At 38.5% G+C, this 20,806-nt stretch overlaps 1 protein-coding gene across 2 annotated transcripts; it reads left to right on the forward strand.

Moving 5' to 3' along the window:
* Positions 1–1,232: 1,232 nt before the first annotated feature.
* On the forward strand, positions 1,233–20,644 carry LOC104022095 (disintegrin and metalloproteinase domain-containing protein 9). 2 transcript variants are annotated; one of them, XM_087767214.1, is made up of 23 exons: positions 1,233–1,358; positions 4,102–4,199; positions 5,374–5,450; positions 6,141–6,221; positions 6,447–6,522; positions 7,186–7,262; positions 8,857–9,076; positions 9,589–9,654; positions 9,746–9,817; positions 10,436–10,608; positions 11,098–11,182; positions 12,230–12,351; positions 13,220–13,391; positions 14,357–14,446; positions 14,954–15,149; positions 15,269–15,374; positions 15,575–15,749; positions 16,177–16,257; positions 16,865–16,970; positions 17,851–17,983; positions 18,435–18,498; positions 18,992–19,044; positions 19,386–20,644. In XM_087767214.1, the coding sequence occupies exons 1-23, from the start codon at positions 1,289–1,291 to the stop codon at positions 19,462–19,464; spliced, it is 2,472 nt and encodes an 823-aa protein (XP_087623340.1). In that variant the 5' UTR covers positions 1,233–1,288; the 3' UTR covers positions 19,465–20,644. The 2 variants fall into 2 exon arrangements, with proteins under 2 accessions (XP_087623340.1, XP_087623339.1); XM_087767213.1 differs by lacking the exons at positions 1,233–1,358; positions 4,102–4,199; positions 5,374–5,450; positions 6,447–6,522 and having other exon boundaries at positions 5,870–6,219; positions 19,390–20,644.
* Positions 20,645–20,806: the final 162 nt, after the last annotated feature.

Genomic DNA, 20,806 nt, shown 5'->3' on the forward strand with positions numbered 1-20,806 from the left:
GCCACGCGTTTGAAATAACACCCGCAGCGCGGAAAAATGCCAGCATTAGTCCTTCTTCTAATAAAATAACGCTCTCTCGGAGAGATGGCAAAGCCTTAAAAGCGTCTCAGTACTACGGAACTTGGCAAAATAGCAAAATTTGCAGCAATGCAATGCTCTCCTCCGAGTTGCGTGCTAACAGTGTACCCCATGGGAGAGAGACTATAAATAAAAGATGGGGTTCATTTAATTTTCAGTAGGATCCCAGCTCCTGGAGTCGGGGAAAGCTGCTCCTGACGCTGCGGCACAGGCGTAAACCCAGGGACCGCGGATATCGAGTGCTTCCCCACGGTGCTCGGCTGAGGAACCTCAATTAGGTCTGTGAAAACGGGAAAATGGCCTTGAACAGGCTTTGTGCAAGCTCGTATTACACATGTAGTTGGCACGTCTGCTTCTTTCCACTGAAGCCATCGTTTTATGTGATTCACTAGCAATGGAAAAATGGATTTGCTCTGTTTTAATCAATGAATTAATTAAAATTAATTAATGTAAATGTAAAACTGTGTTGTATCAGTCTCCTTTTTGAGTTTCTAAATGCGCTCGATGCTTGTGAAATGCGTTGCGAATTCCTCCAGTTTTTTTGGTGAGAATGTGGTTGCATGATGCCTTGGAAGATTATTCTCATCCTGGAAGAGCGATGAGCTGCACAAAATGACGGACTTTTGGTGAGGAGAACTATCTTTAACATAGAAGGGACTGGGTAAAATCCCTGTTTGAGGGATTTCCATGTGTTTGGGGGATTTCCATGTGTTCACATGCATTGTATTTTTTATATTTTTAAAGTAAAGATGAAAAAATGAAAACAAAGAACAAGCTGAAATTTCAGAGAGTAGGCTGGTTTACACTAGAGGTTTTTTACGGAGCTGACAATAGCCAGTATAAACATCCTAAACATTGTATCTGTTGGTAGCAATATTTTATGCTTCTAATCTCGTAACGATCTCACTGTGGTATCAAAGTCCTTCAGAATAAACCAGTTTGATCCTGGCGTGGGTTGGTGCTCTTACTCCAATCAGCATTTAAGAATGTCCTGCTTTTCATTTGCGTTAAGCTGTCTAACCAGTTTTTTTGCAAACCTAATGGATTAAATTTTACTTCCCGTTTCCTTAGCAGAGATGAAGTATCGGAGTGCTTTTTCTGTTGTTTACCTTCGGAGCAGACGGTTCTCGCTAGTCTGTGTAGAGCAGCTAAGAGCCAGGTACACAGCGTCTGCTCAAACACTGTAGTAGTTTCTCCGGGAAATCTAGTCATGTTAAAACACAGCCTATTTTTGTTCACTTTTGGACTAACTTTAACTGGAAAATCTTTTTGGATAAAAGGTAAGCTTTCAGTTTTTGTTACGTATTCAGAATTTTTCTCCAAGCCTTCTTGTACTCTCTGGTCCTGATCGTAATGATGCGCACCTTTCAAATCGAGTCACTGCTCTCTCCAGGTATTAGGCTATTAGCCGACCTGCCAACTGAGAAAATCTTGTTCAAGAAAAAAAGTGCCTGGAAAAGATTACAGGTTGAAGCTTTTTATAGTTGAGCTTTTTATGTTTTTTTCCTCCAGGATGTAGTAGGTACGTAAATACATCATCTTCCATACAGGACACTGGTTGTGATAACTGCAGTTACTGCCACTCTCATCGAAAGCAAAGACTGGAGAAAAAGATGTTGATCTTCAGTAATGCGAGGGAAATTCCAGCAGTTTTGTTTTAGTTCTTCATTAACTCATTTCCATTTATGATTTGGCTTCAGATTTTAGATTTAGATGTAACGCCTGAAATATTTCTTAGAAAGTGATATTTTTATGACTTGCATTAAAGATGGTTTCCTGCTTCCAGGTGTGAAAATTTAAGTTGTTAGAACTGCATTTCCACTGCTAGTTCAACATGCACTTAACTCATGAAACAGAATGGATTTTGTGATTTAGATAATAAAATTATTGGAGACCAAGAGCACTCAGAAGTAAATACTGAGTGCCGATATTCTTTGCGGACCTGTTTGCTAATAGCAACTTCCACATTTTGATTGCAATGGCAGTCTTTAATGTTAAACATCTGCTACCTACACCTAGCTTTTAAAAATCCTGATGTTATCTAATAGTGAGAGATCATCATTACACTGAGGAATCCTCCTCCTTGCTTTGAGTGGGTGATTCTGTGGCTTCTTTGCAATTATGAATTCCTTTCACAGAAACGTGGGAGACTGAAGGTGACTTTGTGCTACTATAAATGAGAAGAAATCTCTTTGTTTCCTTGTAAAAGAAAAATTAACACTTTTGTTTTTAAAACCCATGTTATTGTTGATTCCGTAACCTGTTTAAAAGCAATGTTTGTGTCTCTGTTGACCAAGGTGAATGCTCAAACCAGACTGATGAGCAGGTGAGACAAGACAAGATGAACTCAAGTTCAGCCAATTTTAAAAAAAGCCACTGGAGGTTGTTTTTGTCTTTATAAACCTGTTGACCTGAAACCAGATACTCAGCAGGCTTCTTACCTTTAGCTTCCTGCATTAGCATGATGTTCCGGAGAGAATTCTGATGTAAAAGGCTACAAAGCTTTTACAAAGGTTTGGCTGTCGCGGGGACAAACAAAATACAGCGTTAGGCAATGGCAGGAGGCCGTGGGGTGAACCAAGATTACGCACGCAGCAGGTGGCAGGATCGTATCCCGAGGACAACGACAAGTACTCCTCATTCAGGGCAATGGGGAAAGGAATAGGAGCAAAGGGAGTGAAATGGAAGGAGGGGGCTGAAGGGGTGGTTAATTCAATCAGGGAAAGGAGAGAAGGAAGTAGAGGCATGAGGGAGAGGGAGAAGATGAGCAAGTGCAGGACCTCACGGTAGCTAGAAGGCGATAGCACAGCAAATGGCTCTGTAATGAGTAAACAACATTCCCCAGTGTATTTAGGGACTGAATTTATTCTTCCGGAGATACAATAGTCTCCAGTTCTCTGTCTAGCAAGTTCTGAAACATCCTGACAAAGCTGGATTCACCATTCAAACGAACTGTGCTCTACGTCCCCCAGCCACTCCTAGGGAGCCCTGCCGCAGGGTCAGATCAGCACAGGCTTCCTGGCACCGACGGGGTGATTTCACAAAGCTTGAAGGAACTTAATTCTATTGGAGATGTTAGCGTCTCGTGCACAGTTGATTTTAACTGGCCAGCTACTTCAAAAATTACTGTGAGGGGACAGACGGGCGGACAGAGAAGGCAGCTACGTAAATTTTCTGTGGTACATCAGGTTGAAAGCGCGCGTCATGGAAGAAAAAACGTTTCAAAAATGACAGACAAAGTTACAAAGTTAATAATCCAGGTTAGAATATGTGAGAATTAAGACTGCGTTTAAATCACTTGATAGTTTTTCTTTGTGTGCTCCAGAAGACCCCAGATTTAATCTGAAGTTACTTTTTTTAAATCAGTTTGACCATTCCTAAACTACTTCTTCATCACCATCAAAGTATGCAGTGAATACAGGAAGGGAATTTTTTTTATTTTTCTTGTTCTTGGGATTCTCTATTACGTTACTGTTATACTGGTTGAGGGATTTTTTTTTTTTTTCAAATATAAAAAATTCATATATTGTCTATATGAAGGAATGAGAAAAAATTGAGATATTATCCCAGTTTATAATGTAAGTAACTAAGACCAAGAGTTAAAGCCAAGATTGCCAGCCAGTTTTGGACACCCTGTTTAAGAAAACTTTTGCTCAAATTTGCAGTTTTTAGCACTTTACATCGGTTGTGTTTGGGGTGGTGTAACCTTGAATACAGTCAAAACAGCATTTCTGCAGAGAATGAGGCCACATATATTTAGTTTAAACACTCAGAAATGAAGAGTAACTTGGCCATGAATGAAAATGTTGATTTCTGCGACTTTCCCAGCATAACACAAGAACTCTGTCAGGGTCAGAACAGGCCACACTGAGCATGGGCAGTCAGGTCCCGCACTGGTAAAATGACTTTCTCCATTTATGGCCTGATCAGAATGTTTTTTCAGCAATCACCACTGTGCAGATGCCAACGTAATGCGTTACTTATCCTTTCTGATTCTTTAGAAATTTCAAACTTTATTTTTAGGTGTATCTTCTGAACAGACATCCAGACTTTCTACGTTAGAAATAATTATTCCTCGAAGTCTGACAGACAGGGAGAAACATCACCCATTTTTTCATGAGGTTTGTTATTCTATCTGATTTTTTTCTTCTTATGTTGCTGTTTTTCACAATATTGGCCTATATTGCACACACACACACAATGTATAGTATATATAGATTATTTTTGTAAAGAAATGTGCACTCTCTCTTCAGATTCTTAGGTGTTTTCAACTAGTTTAGAGTAAATTTGTTCCCACAAAGGTCTGCGACTACACTGTAAGTCAACGCCTTTCAAACTCCTAGTCTCTGTTAACAGAGTGGGAAGGAACAGGAAGAATATTTCCATTTCCTCCGGGTCAGGTTAGATGTTGAACTCAAACTTGAACTAACGTCCGTGCTGTATATGTTCTTTTGCTCATTGTACCTGGTCTTTGGAAAACCAGAGGATTTCAACCATGTAGCACCCAAAGGGCTGACGCTCACTTTGTAGAAATGACCCCCAGAGTCACACAGGTTAAATGAATGACCTAAAGGAGGAAGATCTGAGCCTTAATTCTTCAGTTCTGAGGTAACTTACACTTTGTTCCAGATACCGAGTTCCATTACTGAAGTAACTGTTCATGAAATAGCATTAGTCATCTTTGCGCAAACCAATTAAGGAAGGAAAAACCTGCGAGTCGTTCATCCAGCTGGCGATGATTTACATAAGGAGTGTCACGAAAGACGATGTGGTGGCTGGGCAAAGAGTGCATACATGGGCTGTGCCCTTCTTGGGGAACCGCGTCTGGCCACCTTCATCCACCTTCATCTACCTCCTCTCCACTAGCGTCTGAGGACCACCTCTTCCTGACCCTATAAACTATAGCCTGGCAGTCTAGGTGGAGCTTTACTAACACTTCTTTTTTGTTCTTTTAATACCACATATTTTACATTTTCATTTTTCTGTAGACTTTATATCTTCTACGTTCCCTCTACAAATCTCTTATGGCAGACATGTTTAATTTCTTCTGTAGTTTGCGTACTTTTTCATTCTGTCTTCTTAGCTTAGTAGAATTTAAACTTTCCATAGGAAAGAACGGAGAGTGTGCTGCTGAGACTTTGAAAGGCTTGAGGGTTAGGCATGTGTGTTTTGTAAATCTGGAAAATACTTAAGACATACATAGTAGTTGGACTTCTCCTGTCAAAGAAAACATGGAACTGACACAACCAAGTAGAAAATCACCTAATTAAGGGATATCTTTTGTTCTGTTTTCAGGAGCATTCAGATGACAACCTTTCTTACTCAATTAAAACCAGAAATGGAACATACCTCCTAAAACTGCAGAAAAATAAGTATGTGGTAGAGTGTTCTAAGAAATCATTCCATCTTGGGATTTAGTTGCATATAGTATGCAGAGTATAAAAATACTTCTCTGTATTTTTATACCGAAAAAATTCAGAAGAAACCATTTCAGTGGCAGTTTGTAGTAATTACAAAATTACTGTTAAATAGTGTCTCTGTTACGGTACTAGCTTGCAAATAGAAGGGAATAATATTTTTTCTAGTTGTGCGGAAATTTATTTTGGTTATTTTTTTATTAGCACCACATGATAATAGGTTTCAGGAAATCCTTATGGAAAATTAGAATTCAGTGTAAACTTAGTTTTTTATTAGAGGGGAGGGGAGGGTTGTTAGCGCTGTGAAGAAGAAATTTGTCTATTACTTGAAGAAATTTGTCTATTACTTGAAGAAATTTGTCTATTACTGTTGTTCCTCGTTCCTGAGCCTGTAATAGTCCAGGCCCTGATATAACATAGTCTGTTCAGATCCTACTCTATGGATATTTTAGTTAAAATATTTCAAAATAATTTATTTTCCAAGTAATGCAACTCATTTTTGAGGTCTTTTGTTTCATGTCCGTGGATTTTAATAATAATTTAGCACGAATGTGCTCCTAACAGAATGTAGTACTTAGTAGGATTCTTGACTTATTTCTTGCTTTCTAGACTGTTAAAAGAGCAGTAGTTTATTTTTGTTTCCAGAAAGCTTGTTAGCGAAGACTTTATGCTATATACTTATGGGGAAAATGGGAAACTGGAGGCAACACAATCAAACCACAAGGTATTGTACATAATAAAATTCCCCTTTTTTGCAAGAGTTTCCTCAAACCAGGGAAGCCAAGCTATATGAATTGAAGCCATACTCACAATTTGATAGAACTGCGGATGACAACAAGGATGTGTATGCATCTAAATATATTTTCAAAGCAAAAGTGAATGCACAACCATTAATTCTGAGTGTCTTCATATCTCTATAATAGGACAGCGAAAATTGGTTACATTTTTGGCAGTGGAGGGGAAAATGCAAGTGGTGCACATAAAGTATCTACAGAAAAAAAATATATTTGCTGGGAAAGAGGCTTTTGTGAATTTTCACATTTGTGGCATTTCTGTTTAACAGTTACCACTGATACGAAACATAAGGTTCTATGTCTTATGAGGCATTAGGCTGTTTATGGTGATACAGCATCACTGTTTTCCAACGTGTGAAAGGAGATGCCAGGAGATTATGCCCAGACTGAATTTGAGCTACCTGATTAGGTTGCCTTTGCATAGTATGCAATTAAAGGTACAATGGCAGCATCAGAGCTCTATAGTTTTGAGGTCCGGAATCAAACAAGCCTTATAAATGCTTTTGCATTTAATTTCAACTTTCAACTGCATGTAAGCTCAGCGAGACTTAATTGGGTGCTTTGTGCATGGGAGAGAGATCAGCCTTTGAGAGGAGTCTCTTTAAGGACAAGATGAGCAATGTAGATGAAAAGATTTTGCTAAAAGGCGGTGATGGGTTAAACTAAAAAGCTGGTTGTTTTCTAGAACCAAGGGAGCAAACACTATTGTAGTTACTCATGTCCAGTAGCGTTCTGCTCCAAGAAGGTTGGGATTACTTTTAGAATAGGGAACTGTGTAAATTTGTAACAGCCAGCCTTAATGTCATGCAAATAAAAAAGTTGGTTAGAAAATAAGTTTGCATTTGAAGGCAACAGCCTTATTTTGTCATTAACTATGTGGTTTTGTTGCATTTCAGACACACTGTTATTATCATGGCACTGTTGAAGGAATTGCTGACTCAATGCTTGCTCTTAGCACGTGTGATGGCCTTAGGTATCACCTCTTGCTTTTTACTTCAGAGTAATTCATGTGCAGTACCAAAGCAAAACAGTAAAAAAACCAGTTGCTATTCATCATACAGCTGGAGGGAAAACACCATCCTATCTTGCAATTTTTTTTATATTTTGCCTTTTGATGAAGCTGAAACTCTTTAGAGGTTTTACATCTTTCCTCAACTACCACTTTTTTCCCCTTTTCCAAAATTCCTTCACAGAAAAAGATACCACGAGAGAGGGCATGATAGAAATATAGACAGAACATGGGCATGAACTGAGGCCTCTATTACTTGATGCGAATGTCTTGACCAGAGCTACCTCTCTAGAAGAAACGCTGGTGAAGCTTTTGCTAAACTTAACACACACCTGTGAACAATTCTGTCTTATGAATGGCATGTTTCAAAAGAAAATCCATTTCTGTGGAAAAAGTTTTGACCAAATTTGAAACATTTTTTTATGTTTCAAATACAAGAAAATCATGTTTATTTGAGAAACATAAAGGGGCCAGATTAATGCATAAAAGATGGTGGTGCTCCCCCCACAGAATCAGTCCATGTGAGTTGGCAAAATGAGATGGCACTCACAGCAAATTGTACAGATATTCATAATCTGCTTAGAGTGTGTCCATGCTCCCCTGTGTTCACTGAGCTTGGCTCTTCAGCTGGGCTTTGGATATACTTGCTGGTTGTAGTAACCTTGTTCAGTCTGATTTTTTTTTTTCACAAGCAGGAAGAGGCAAATGGGATAAAGTTCACCCACGTAGCTTTTGTGTATAGTATCACAGTGCGATGCCATGCACAATGAATAGTGAAATCTCCTGGCATTCCTTTAAATGAAGCATAAAATGGTCAACATACTGGTATTTCAGGTAACGCTGGATCTTGCTAAGCAGAACAGGTATTTCATTTTGGCTGTTCTGCAAACTAACACAGATTCAAATCCTTTGGTTACCTTGTACTCACATTTTTGAGGCTCTTCTTTCACAAGATATTAACTAGAGAGTTCTTGTTCTAAATATAGTTCTGAGATTCTGGAGAATAAGATAATATCTTCTGAAAGATTCTGGTACAGCAAATGGGCACATACCTGGTGTTTCTGAGCCATGGACAAACGCAAAATCTTTATACTTAGCTGCACTCAGCAGTGCAATACTGCTGTTGCCCTCATAAACACCCTGGTGATTGCTTTTAGCCTCTCTTTCTGTCTTAGAAGATATCTTTTTCTAAAATGCTAGATTACTTTAGCTGCATGGGGCTAGGAGTGAGACTAGATATAAGGATTAAAAGAGACCCTTCGCATCAGCTCTGTACCCACAACCCAGATCCATTTAGTAACAATTTGGCTGTCCTGCTAACTGATTCAAGGCACCCACGCTTGTGTATGATTGAGTATTTTAAGTAAGTCCTGTTTTGTCCTTTGAGATCCTGTTGGGCATTTGAACTTACCCCCTATATTAAGGTAATTTAAGATAATAATTTATTTCAACATAGTGGTATGAACAGTTTTTAAGTATCCAGCTGTCATTCACTGACTTAGTCATAACCACGAGGGAAAAATTGTGGAATAATTTTTCATTCTTTTATGATTATTAGAGGTATTCTCTACATTGGTGGCAAATGGTATGGAATGGAGCCGCTCAACACATCCAGCACATTTGAACACGTGTTTTACCAGTTAGAAGATACGCAGGATATCCCCTTCCAATGTGGCGTGCCAAATGGCAGCCTTCATCACGAGAAGATGTTTGTGAAGCAGTCTGTGAAATATGCGTTTTTATCAAACAGTACCTCTAGCAGGGAAAAGCTTTTGAGGGTAAATACCTTTCTCTTTTTCTCTTGAGTCCAAGCCTTCTCTTCAGTCTGTTCCAGCAGCCAAGGGTCTCCAGAGCTCTTGCTTTGGCACGCTATCATTGCAGGTGGGTTTGGTCTGGCAGGCCACTTCCTTGTTGCCTTCGTTTTCATGGACCCCAGACTGGTGGGAGTACTGCTAAGGAAATCCTGAAAGAGAAGAACAGCACAATGGGAATTTAATATAGCATGAAGCAATCTTTTAGCAGAAGAGCAGAGCTCTGCCCAAGACAGTTGTGGGTATGATGTGAAAGGCATGAAGCTGCCATTCAGCTCATGCGTCCCAGTGTCTGAGCAGAAGTGAATTACTGACATACAGATATTTTTGTGGAAATCTAAGGCAAATTGATAGGCCACATTAAAAAATGCATCATTGCTTCATAAATCCATGAAATTAAAATCATGAGAAAGATAAGTAAAAAAAACCCTTGAACTCGTTAGTCATTATGTTAACTTATTGTGCTTTCTAATTTGCAGAAGAAGCGAGCTGTCCTGCCACAGAAAAGCTATGTGGAATTATTTGTGGTTGTGGATAACAACAGGGTAATGATTTCATCTAATGCTGCAGACATTTTATTACATTTTATTAAACCATTAAATTTTTTCTCTGATATTCTCATATGGTATTTTACAGTTTTTGCTGAAGAAATCGGATTCTGCTGCGGTGCAAAAGGAAACAGTTGAGCTGATTAATTACGTTGATGGGGTAGGTCAGATAAGTTGCTGAGATTCAGTAGTTTCTACTTTATCATAGTTTTCAAAAGAACAGCTAATGCAGTAAATCTGAACGATTATGTTCTGAAACTGTACTTGGAAGTTATACAGCAATTTGTAACACATTTAAGGCACCTCATGAATGTATGCACAAGTCTTATAGAGGTGTAGACAGAGAGAGAGATGCAAGATGTTTTTAAACCACTTCTCTGTGCTCCCAGACTTTGGCTGCTCCAGGAATGTGAGGCCTCCAGTAGGTTTTATATTTCCAGGAAGAGTATTTCTCATGTATGTAGTTCTTTTTTATTAAGCAAACTGTCAGTGCTGTGAACAATTCCATAAGCTCTCTGATCATCTGTTCCCAATTTCTCCTCAAGACAATTAGCTAAGGAAATGAATGAACGTGGTCTTTCCAGCTTCGCCAACTGGCAACAGTAGACTGCCTTCAGTCATATATTCTTTCCTCACATCAAACATTAATTATTCAAAGAAACTGAAGTTATGTCTCAGTCATTATGTTCATCTTAATGTTTACAGTAGCAGTAATGTAATCTTTCATAATTCAGTTGAAACAGACTGATGGACAGTAATTATAATTTTTTTTTTTCAGATGTATAGAGCATTAAATATCCAGATTGTTTTGGTTGGATTAGAGATCTGGACAGATACAAACCACATATCTGTAATGGATGGTTCAGCTGGAGATGTACTGAGTAGATTCGTTTCTTGGAGACAGAAAGATCTTCTTAAACGAGCACGAAATGATGTTAGCCATCTCATAATGTAAGTGTTCCTTCAGTGTTAAAACTGCCAGTGTTGTTAATGTATATGATTTTGGGGTTGTATATGAATGAAAATGTAACTAGAGTAAAATTCACTCAACTTCCAAACTGTTTTAACCTGGAAAAATGTTAAGAAAGTGTAATGAATTCTTTACAGATAATCAACTCCAGGTGGCTCTGCTTGAGCAGGGAGGCTGGACCAGATGACCTCCAGAGGTCACTTCCAGCCTCAACCATTCTGTGATTCTCTGAACTCAGAAGCACTAACGCAGCAGATTTAGGTGACTGGTCATTATTTCCAAGCTCTGTTATTCGGATGTTCATTATGTATTACAGTGAAACGCTGATAGGATGGTAAATTTCTTCTTGACTTTAAGAAGACCAACTCTTGACTTGCAGTATTTGTTTCAGACTCATCAGTGTCTTTTAGTAGAAATTATGAACTTTCCGCCCCTCTTTCAACAACACCTGCAGACTGTTTTTGTTGCAGAGGGAGAAGCTCTTACGGTGGATCCATTGGAATGGCTTTTGTAGGTACCGTCTGCTCACAAGTCCAGGGAGGGTCAATCAGCACTGTAAGTATGCAATGTTGTGCTTATTGGAAGAAACTAGCACAGGAACTGCTAAAATATCATGGATATGCTGCTAGTGAGACCAAGAGGTGCCTGAACAATTGAAGGCTTTCCCCTGTGCATTTACACAACCCAGAGTTGTAGCTACTGCTATTGCCAGACATTGCTTCCACAGAGGTACCTTCCAGAACATCCTAAATAAATAATGCGCAATTTGTTGACCTATTTGGTCAAGTCACTCAGATCTTGGAATGGTACAGTTTCTTTCATGGGGTTTCTGATGTAAAGACTTGTGCACACTTTTATACTTATATTAAAAAAAAAAAAAAAAAGTGTTGTCCAATTTCTTTCTTCATTACATTCCAGTCCACTTGGCTGATTTAGTCTGGAAATAATTTTTTTTATCACCTTTTTGTAATTCAGCTAGCTCAAGGTTGTGTAAGAAAAGCCCATCCTTGTACCGTTAAGGTTCATAACCACAGTGTTTCGGGGATGGAAATGCAGCTACAAAATAATGTGTATTTTTTGATTCTTTACATGGATAGATAGTGAACATAATGCACTCTATTCTAAAGTGTCAGGCATTCTCCACAATGAGGCTGTAAACCGGCAAGAATTTTAAATTGGCAAAATTAGCCAGAAACTATTTTTTTCTCCTTCATCCTTGGGGCAGCACCAGTACCTCCAGAGGTTCCTGTCCTTACAACACGGGTGCCACAACATCATGGACAATCTTAGAGGCAGATTCTGTTCTTTAACAGTCTTTGTCTTTCTGTCTTTGAAGACTCCATTGAAATCAGTGTCATGACTGATTAACTGTGTCATTATTCAGAATATGATCCTAACAGAAGAAATAGAAGGAGTGGCAGGATCTGGCCCTGCTGAAAAAACAGTGACAAATTGTCTCTTCTTGCTGCTTTCACTTTGCAATACAATTTAGTATTCTGTCTTCATAGCCTCTGAGAGACTTGTGGCTTGAATAAATCCTTAGGTAGAAACTTAGTAATGTCTTTAGTTTTATATTTTTTTAACACTGATTCTTTTTATTAGTTGAATCATAACAATGTGTTACGTCATGCTACAGTAGTTGCACATGAATTGGGGCATAATCTCGGAATGAAACATGATGATAAAAGGTGTCCTGCATCCTATATTATGCACAGCACAGATAAGTAAGATTTCCTGTTTTTTTATTTTAATAATTGTTATTTACCTGCAGTGACTATGCCTTATAAGCTGTGAAACTCCCATGAATCTTGAAGAACTTTTGTGAATGGGGAGTTGTTTGAAAAGTTTAACCACAGAGGTGAATTCACTGACTTAGGTCCTGACATCATTTTAATTGATTTGAAACGTTACCTGTTTTCCAATCCAGTCATTATTTATTTGTAGCATTCCTAAAAACTTATTTGGATTTTCTTAATTGTTTTTTTTTAATGATAGTATGTTGCTTTTTTTTTTTTTTACCCTGCTTTACATATATTCGCTGAGTTTGTGCAAACAGGCATCCTTCACACAGATTCTCTTAACAGTTAATTTAAACAAAAACTATCAGCCTAGATTTCTTTCAGTTCATTTGTTCTTCAGCTTCCCCTTAAGATCATATTATTTTATCTATCCATATTTGTATTAATAAATCAGGGTAATTGAACACTGGAAGAAACTACTATAAGAAGCTGCATTTCTGAGTTCTTAGGGACTTCAAGTTAAGGAGAATGTCTTTCTGGAAATTATTTTTTAATCAAGCATTTTTAGACTCAGTACAGACAAGGAATTGCTAAAGCCTGTTTCATATAGGATACCAGGATGGATAATCTGATGATCTCTTCTGAAAGTACTTGCATTTATGTTATATATAGTATTTTTAACTTCTAGTACTGTACTCTAGTGCAAAATAAAGTAAAAATTAAGTATCTCATGATCTCCTAATGCTATGAAACATGGGATTTATTATAGATTGAGAATATTTTAAGGGCTTGAGTTGTATTTTTTCCTGTAAGCAAAATATTTATAATAAAAAAATAATATTATGTTTTCCAGTGGATCCAGGAATTTCAGCACCTGCAGTGCTGATGATTTTGAGAACCTTATTCTAAATGGAGGTGGAAACTGCCTTAGAAATCCTCCCAAAACAAGTAATGTTTACAAGGAACCTGTCTGTGGTAATAATGTGGTCGATAACAATGAAGAATGTGACTGTGGCAAACCGCAGGTAATGAATGAAATTCAACTGGATACTTCCGTTGTGTTGTGTTGTGTTGTGTTGTGTTATGTTATATTTGTTGTAAACACTGGCCTTTTGGTATACCTAATTTGCTTTAATGTCTGAGGAGTTTTCCTTGTAAATTTACATTTTTGCACGCAATATGAAGACAAATTTTAGAAAAAGCCTAAAATCATACTTTGATCTTGATATGAACTCAGTTAAGGGCTACTGGACTTCACAGAACTTTGAGCCAATGCCTAAGAAAGAAGAGCATTTCAGTGCAGAGTATGTGGAAACGCCATTGTTTTTGTTGCTGGTTTTAGCAACATGAATATTTCTGTTACATAAAAGAGACTACTCATCTGCAGAGCACTTACAGGTTTCCTAACTGTAACCCTTAAACTCCACCCACAACAAAATTACTTTTGTTGGTCAAATTTGCATTGTCAAAATGTCCCTCAAATAAGGGGATCTATTGACTCATTCTTTAGAAAATAAAGGTGTCTCAAAAAAGACACCAAGAAATTGAAAGGCTGTCAGGAAACTCAGGTTCAGGAAACTCAGGTTCCATCATATAGGCCTTCTTCTAAGTCATGAAAAGATACCAACATTTCTCTACATCATACTGCTAGTGTAGTGGAAAAATAAGATGAGAGGAGGGGTGATAAGAAGTGCTATTTAAAAAACAAAGTGTTCTGCTTCTTTTAGTGTCCATTTAAAGTGTAAACCTATCCTATACCCCTCTGCCACAGCACATCAAAACAGATGTCTTTCCGATGACTTCTGGTAAAAAAAATACAGCCAAACTCTATGCTGGGTTTTGTTAGAGCAGAAGGCTGTCGACCTCAGAAGATGCAAGAGAGACGGTGTATTTAGTTTGGTTTGTCTGTGCACTTGGTTTGATGAAGTACTTTCCTAGCTATATAGTAAGGTGAAAACATTGTGTCCCCTTGCCCATGGTTGTTCTTCAGGAATGTACTAACCCTTGCTGTGATGCTGCAACCTGCAGACTCACACCTGGATCGCAATGCGCTCAAGGACTTTGCTGCAAAAACTGCAAGGTAGGCTATGTTTTATTAAGCTAACTACTATTTACTAGTATTTTTTAATGTTTGAAAAGAGCTATCATAGTACTCTTGACATATCTTCACATTATCAAACCACATGCACCAGCAGAGAGCATGTAAGCAGAGAATTTGCGTCTAACAACTCTTGGCCAGTAGCTTAGAAATGGAATGTCGCCTCTGTGTCATCCCTCGTAGGAGGCAGGAGCAATCAAGGGACTCAGTAGTAGTGATCTCCATTACGCAACACCAAGCTTCTGCTTTTTAATTTGTACTTGTGTGCACATTTGTACAATCTACCCAAGTCCTCTGCAGGCTCAGCTCATAAACTTTATAGCTACTCCATATGAAACTGCGGGAAGTTTTGGATATTCATTAGATAATGATCTGAAAAAATATTTTGTCTTCCTTAAAATCACAAAAGGTTCCCAGCTGTCATTGTTTCATGTTAGAACTTCCGTTATTGCAGAATAAAAGTAGGGTGGCGTTCCTCTCTGGTTCTAGTTTAAAGTGGCAGGAACAGAGTGCAGATCAAAAACGGATTTCTGTGATCTACCCGAATACTGCAATGGAAGCAATGCCTACTGTCCGGACGACGTTTATATCATGAATGGTTACCCATGCGACAACATGAAGGCATATTGCTACTACGGAGTATGCCAGAGTTTTGATTCACAATGTGAATCTATATATGGAAAAGGTAAGTTTATAATTTAATGTAAAAAGACTTGTTGCCTCCTAATAGACATTTCCAAGTTTTCTTTTTCATATTTTTAAGACAGTGTAGTGGTTTACTAAGATTCACTATTTTTTGTACAGGGGCACGAAAAGCACCTGATGTGTGCTTTGAAAAAGCGAATATTAAAGGAGATAGGTTTGGAAACTGCGGAATGACAGGTGGAACGTACAAGAAATGTCCTGTTCAGTAAGTCACCAGCAAATAAAAGCTAACCCTAAAATCTTCAATGTAAAAAATATATTCTGTTACAAACTCTTAGAGCATGAGATTCAAAAGAATATTTCCTTGAAATGCAAGCTAAAAAGTTTGACTGGATGGTGTATTTGCACTGATACTTGCTTTTTTTTGTGTTCGCCTTGTCTCTGAGTGTCATTCATTCAATACAGGCATAGTCTGTGCGGCAAGCTCCAGTGCACATCTGTTAGTCTTCAAAATCTTCCTGCTTGGAGCGTTGTCAATAACGCATCTGGGGTTTTATGCTGGTCTTCTGACTTTGACTTGGGATCAGATGTCCCTGATCCTGCTCAAGTTCATGACGGAACAGCCTGTGGAGAAAAGAAGGTAAAATGAACCACAGCAGCATTACAGAATATATTCCACCAGCTGGAAAGTTCTTAACTTTCAAAACCATTACATAACTCTCTTATTTGTATGCCATAATATAATAAAAAAATCTGCTTTTTGAGATGTACACATACAAACAATTAATTAGCTTTTCAAAACCTGGGATGCTACAAATCAGTGAACTACATTATCAGTTATTCCAATTACTCTATCAACATGCATCCACAGACTTAAGAAAATCTGAGACAAATACAGACAAATACAGCTATAAAATTGTGAAGTACTGAATGTTCTACAGCCCTTTTTCCTGACATTTAAGTAAAAGCTGTAGACTTGTAAACATATACATTTATACAGTATATTTATAAAAGGGATGGGATTTTTTGAAGTTTTGTGTTTGAAAGACTTTAATTACTTTTACCAGGCCTGTCTAGGTTTTGAATGTGTTAATGCAAGTCATCTGGGCTACAGCTGTGATGTAAAGCAGAAGTGTAACGATAATGGGGTGAGTAGATGGTGTTTTCATGCCCTGTTCTAGAAGACAGAGATAGGTGCAAAATCGCTGCATAAAAGCAGTAACCAGCCAGATGGGTTTGTTTTTTTCTGATCTGTATTAAAAGTTAAGTCCACTTTTTTATCTGTAATTCACGTTGCCAGTATACTGGAAACCTCTGAGCACTAACATTGAGAGACATTTCTTCTGAATTTCCCTAGGGAATTTGCTAATATTACCGAGCTGTTGAATTGTAAAAGGAAAATATTCCTTTGAGGAAGACAGCCCAGTGATTCCTGATTTATATATGTCTCTGTGAAAAATCAAAATGGAGTCCAAGGGTTGTAAAACTGAGAAGTTCTTTGGACTGTAATCTATAGCAGGCAAATAACAAACCAAAGGTTAACTTCTACAGAGGATTAACTGCTGGTATCAGTATCGCTCAGTGTTTTGGGATGTTACGGTGGGGGAGAGCTTGTTCCCAAGCAATACTAAGCAATATTTCTTGTTTCCACGTGCAATTCTTAATGTGTATCTCCAAATATATACTGGAGGTTGAAAGTGGCCACTTGCAGAGAGGCGTTGTTCGTGTGACTAATCCCTGTTGTATGGGGTGCAGGTGTGTAACAACAACGGGAACTGCCACTGCAATTCTGGATGGGCGCCGCCGCTCTGTAACCGGCCAGGCTACGGCGGCAGCGTTGACAGTGGTCCGGCTCACATAGGTAAGATACTGAAACTGGCCTTCCTTCTGCCCCCCGTGTCTGACAAAATAATCTACTAATAACAGGTTTTTTTCAGTCTCTTTTTGACTGTTTTTTTTCTACTGCATGGGACACTTAATCATGGACTGACTTGAAGAACAAACATTATTATCTGATGTGTAGGTTAGCAGACATCAAGGAAGTTGGTCCAAGGGAGAATTTGACCTCTATTTTGTCTGAGATAAAAAGCAATACATTAGTTGCTTAGAATTACTGTTACTTTTTTTTAAATAGTTAGATATTTAGATATTTACTTAGGTATTTAAAACTGAGTTCTGATAAAATGAATGTCATAGAGGAATGCTATAGTTTGAGAATGAAACCAGCAGCCTTTATATATGGAAAGGGTCTCTCAGAAATGAGAGGGGTTAAGGAGGTGCACGCAGCAAGCAGCGGTTGGCTCGCGTAAGAGCCATGAAATTCTGCAAAGGGAAAATGGAGCAGATTTTGCTGGCCTTCACGCTGAGAGACCATGCAAATGGCTTGTATTTATTAACAGCTTAGGAAGACAAAGAAGACATGCAGATCAATTGTGGGTAAGCAAATCCAAAATGAATTTGGCTGCTTTAGAATTCTTAAAAAAATATAGGGCAAAGGAAAAAGGCTGTATACCATACAACAGGGGGTGGGTAAAGCAGAAAGAGCTTGTGATAAAATAAGGCCAATCCTACTTTTCTGATCATAGCATTTTGTAAATTTCAGTGGAGTTACTAGTTTTAATCTATAATAATTTGAAGATTGTAGTTTTTACAACAGAAAGGTGTTCTTAGCAGAAAAAAATGCTTTAATATAAGGTTAAACGAGATTACTATCTTACATTATTTCAATTCTTTTTCTCTAGATACATCACTTCGGGATGGTCTACTTATTTTTTTCCTCCTTGTGTTGCCAATAGTAATCCTTACTGTACTAGCGGTAATTAAGCGCGATGCAATAAAAAGAAAGCTTTGCAGGAAAAGTAGAAGACCACACAGGTATTTCACTTACTACAATGCGTATTTCAACACTTGACAGCATGCTCCTGATTAATTTAGCAAGCCAGTTAGACGCTTTATCTATACAAAGAATTCCTAAAACTTCACTAAAACTAAAACTTCACTAAAACTCCTAAAAGAAAAGACTTCCCTGCTAGTAGTAGTAGTAGGGAGTTTAATAGCCAGTACCCTGCTATGAGGTAGTTTAATCCAGATACTCCAGCTGTCGGTTCTCAAGCAGTTTTCCCCAAAATACATTGCACTTTCCTAATTGTTATTGATAATCGTATTGCATGGACACAGGGGCACAGCGCATTGAAATTATTTGCCGAGGCCAGAAAGGGGTGGATTCAGAAACAGAAGCTGCAGCCTCGTCCCTTGAGAAACACCGCATCCCTGAAGGTAGTTAAACCCAATGGGGATTTGCCTGATGACGTGGTTTTTATTTCAGGGATAACAACGTGCAGCAACCAAAGCAAAATAACAGACCAAGTCATAACCCAAGAAATAATCAGGTAAGGTAGATGCATACTTGGATTATTTCATGTTGAGCAATCCAAACGATACAGTGCCTTTTCTCTAATATAGTTACTGATGACTTTGTGGCTTTTTGATACATTGAAACCATCTGAATTCCCAAGTATTTAAAACAATTTATAATGTGTTAGACAGGATTTCTGTTTGGGTAAGTATGAGCTTTATTGTCTGCCCTGTCAACTCAGGCTGTGAATAGTATGGGATGGAACAGGCTGCTACTTAATGGAGCAGCCAAAGACTGAACTCTGAATTCTGCGGCCCAGTACCACAGAAGATGCTTAGCCAGGCTGTGGGTCTAGTTCTGATAAAAGAAAATAAAAATTATCAAAACAAAACGTTGCAGGAGAATATGAAGAACGTCACAGGAAATGAAAATTAGTTCTAAAATACCACTACATTAATACTGAATAATAGCCACGCTTTGAAATCTGTGGGTTTTATTAACTTGATTTTCTGCAACATCTTTTCCAGCCTGCCACATCGGGTCCTGATCTTTTTAAGATACCGGATTTCCCTGGTCCAAGGTCCGTAGTATTTAAAACCTTCTTCACTTCATGTTTGCTATGTTTACGTTGCTGTATCATTTTAAGTGAAGTTCCTAATGTCTCACGTCCTGCTTAGGAGGATTTTTCATGCAGCATCATATGAGATAAAATAGATTAAATGCTTGAAGGAGAAATGCTGTTTTTCTGCTTGTATAGAAAGAATGGGACGTGTAAATGCTACTAGGGAGAGGGAGGGGCAGAAAGAGTTAAATATATGTATCAATGCTAGCAACTGTTTAAAAATGTTAAAGAACCAGTTTAGAAATACCGATTGTCTCAAGTCATAAAATACCTCATGAAGTGTGTTTTCCACACCTCAGGCAGCCAGTACAAGCCCAGTTTCCTCCAGTTCCTTCCGGACCCCAACGACCCACAGTCCCACCTAGACCAGCTGTCTGAAAAGTTGCTTGGGAACCCTCAACCAATTCCGACAAGTAACTGGTCTGAAAAAAATTAAAGATTGCAGCCCTCTAGTCCTCTCCTTGTGCAGCCAAAACCCCTTCTGAGAGCACACACCTCTGGAAAAGACTTGATGCTAAGAGGCACTGAACACAGATTTTGTAATATCCCCTTATTTTGCTAATTGCTGCTGGCTGTATTTGTGCCTCTTCTACCTCACCTCTTGTTTTTCTTTAAATCAGAAGCTTGAAGTTCAACTCTTGTTAGATTAAATCTATAACAGCATCAGAGAACAGGACTCTTCTGAAGTGTAGCCTTACTTGCAGGCCAAAGAGAAGTGAATTCAGTTATTTACAGACATAATTTATTCACCTCTATTCATACGCTGCTGTGAAAATGAGAACGTAGATTGACCTCTTGGGAAGTCTGGAGCCCGTCTACCTCCTGGTGCGTCCTCTCGGCAGCGTGCCGCCGGGGACCCCCCGCACACCAGCCTTGCCGACAGTTCCTGTGCCTTGCTCTGAGCCTTGTCTCAGGTCCAAGCGTATCGAAGCTGGGATCCAGATCCCACCTCTCAACACTTAGTAGCTGCGTTACTTTCCAGTTCAGGTAGTTTATAAAAGTGACCTCATGCAGGGACACTAGCAATGGAAAGAAACTCTGTAGATAACGTATCTGAGTCTAAAAGAAACAAGCCATCTCTGTTGCTATAGAAAACATGGTATATCAGGAGATATAGTATACAACTGAACAGTGTTTTAACATTGAGATTTTTGCTAGAAACTGATTCTACTACAAAAGCAACAGATAACTTGCGTCATTCTAAACGGGACAATTAGAAAACGGTACCGATTTAAAAGAAAGTGTATGATGTTACATAGTTTGTCAAAATGGCAGCTAGTGGAAAAGCAGCTGCTACGCCAAGAAAAGCTCACGGGCAAGAACAAAGCTGTGGATACCGACTGACTGGTACGTCGGAGAGTAAATCACACACTGGCTGTCTTCACGTGCAAACTTTGGGAATATGAACTAGCAAAAAGAGTTGAATAAACGATGGAATCACCTCGCCAAGAGAATATTTCTAATCCCTTAGATGGTCATTTCAAGAAAATATTTCTAATCCCTTAGATGGTCGTTTCAGAAAAGAGCTCGATGAAAGAACCCAAAATATACCGCAGGCAAAAATCTGCACTGGCAAGGAGCGTCTCCTGAGGAACTGTTGTCTGTCTTAATTCCTTAGAATCTGAAATTGTTATTATCAGTTAAATGTTCCTGTCATTTAGAGCTTATTAACAAGCATATTACAATAATACAATTTAACATAGATCATCAGTGTCGGCAC

Source organism: Nipponia nippon, unplaced genomic scaffold (genome assembly GCF_047370975.1).
Source record: "Nipponia nippon isolate SJK-2023a ecotype South Korea unplaced genomic scaffold, ASM4737097v1 scaffold_3, whole genome shotgun sequence".
NCBI lineage: Eukaryota > Metazoa > Chordata > Aves > Pelecaniformes > Threskiornithidae > Nipponia > Nipponia nippon.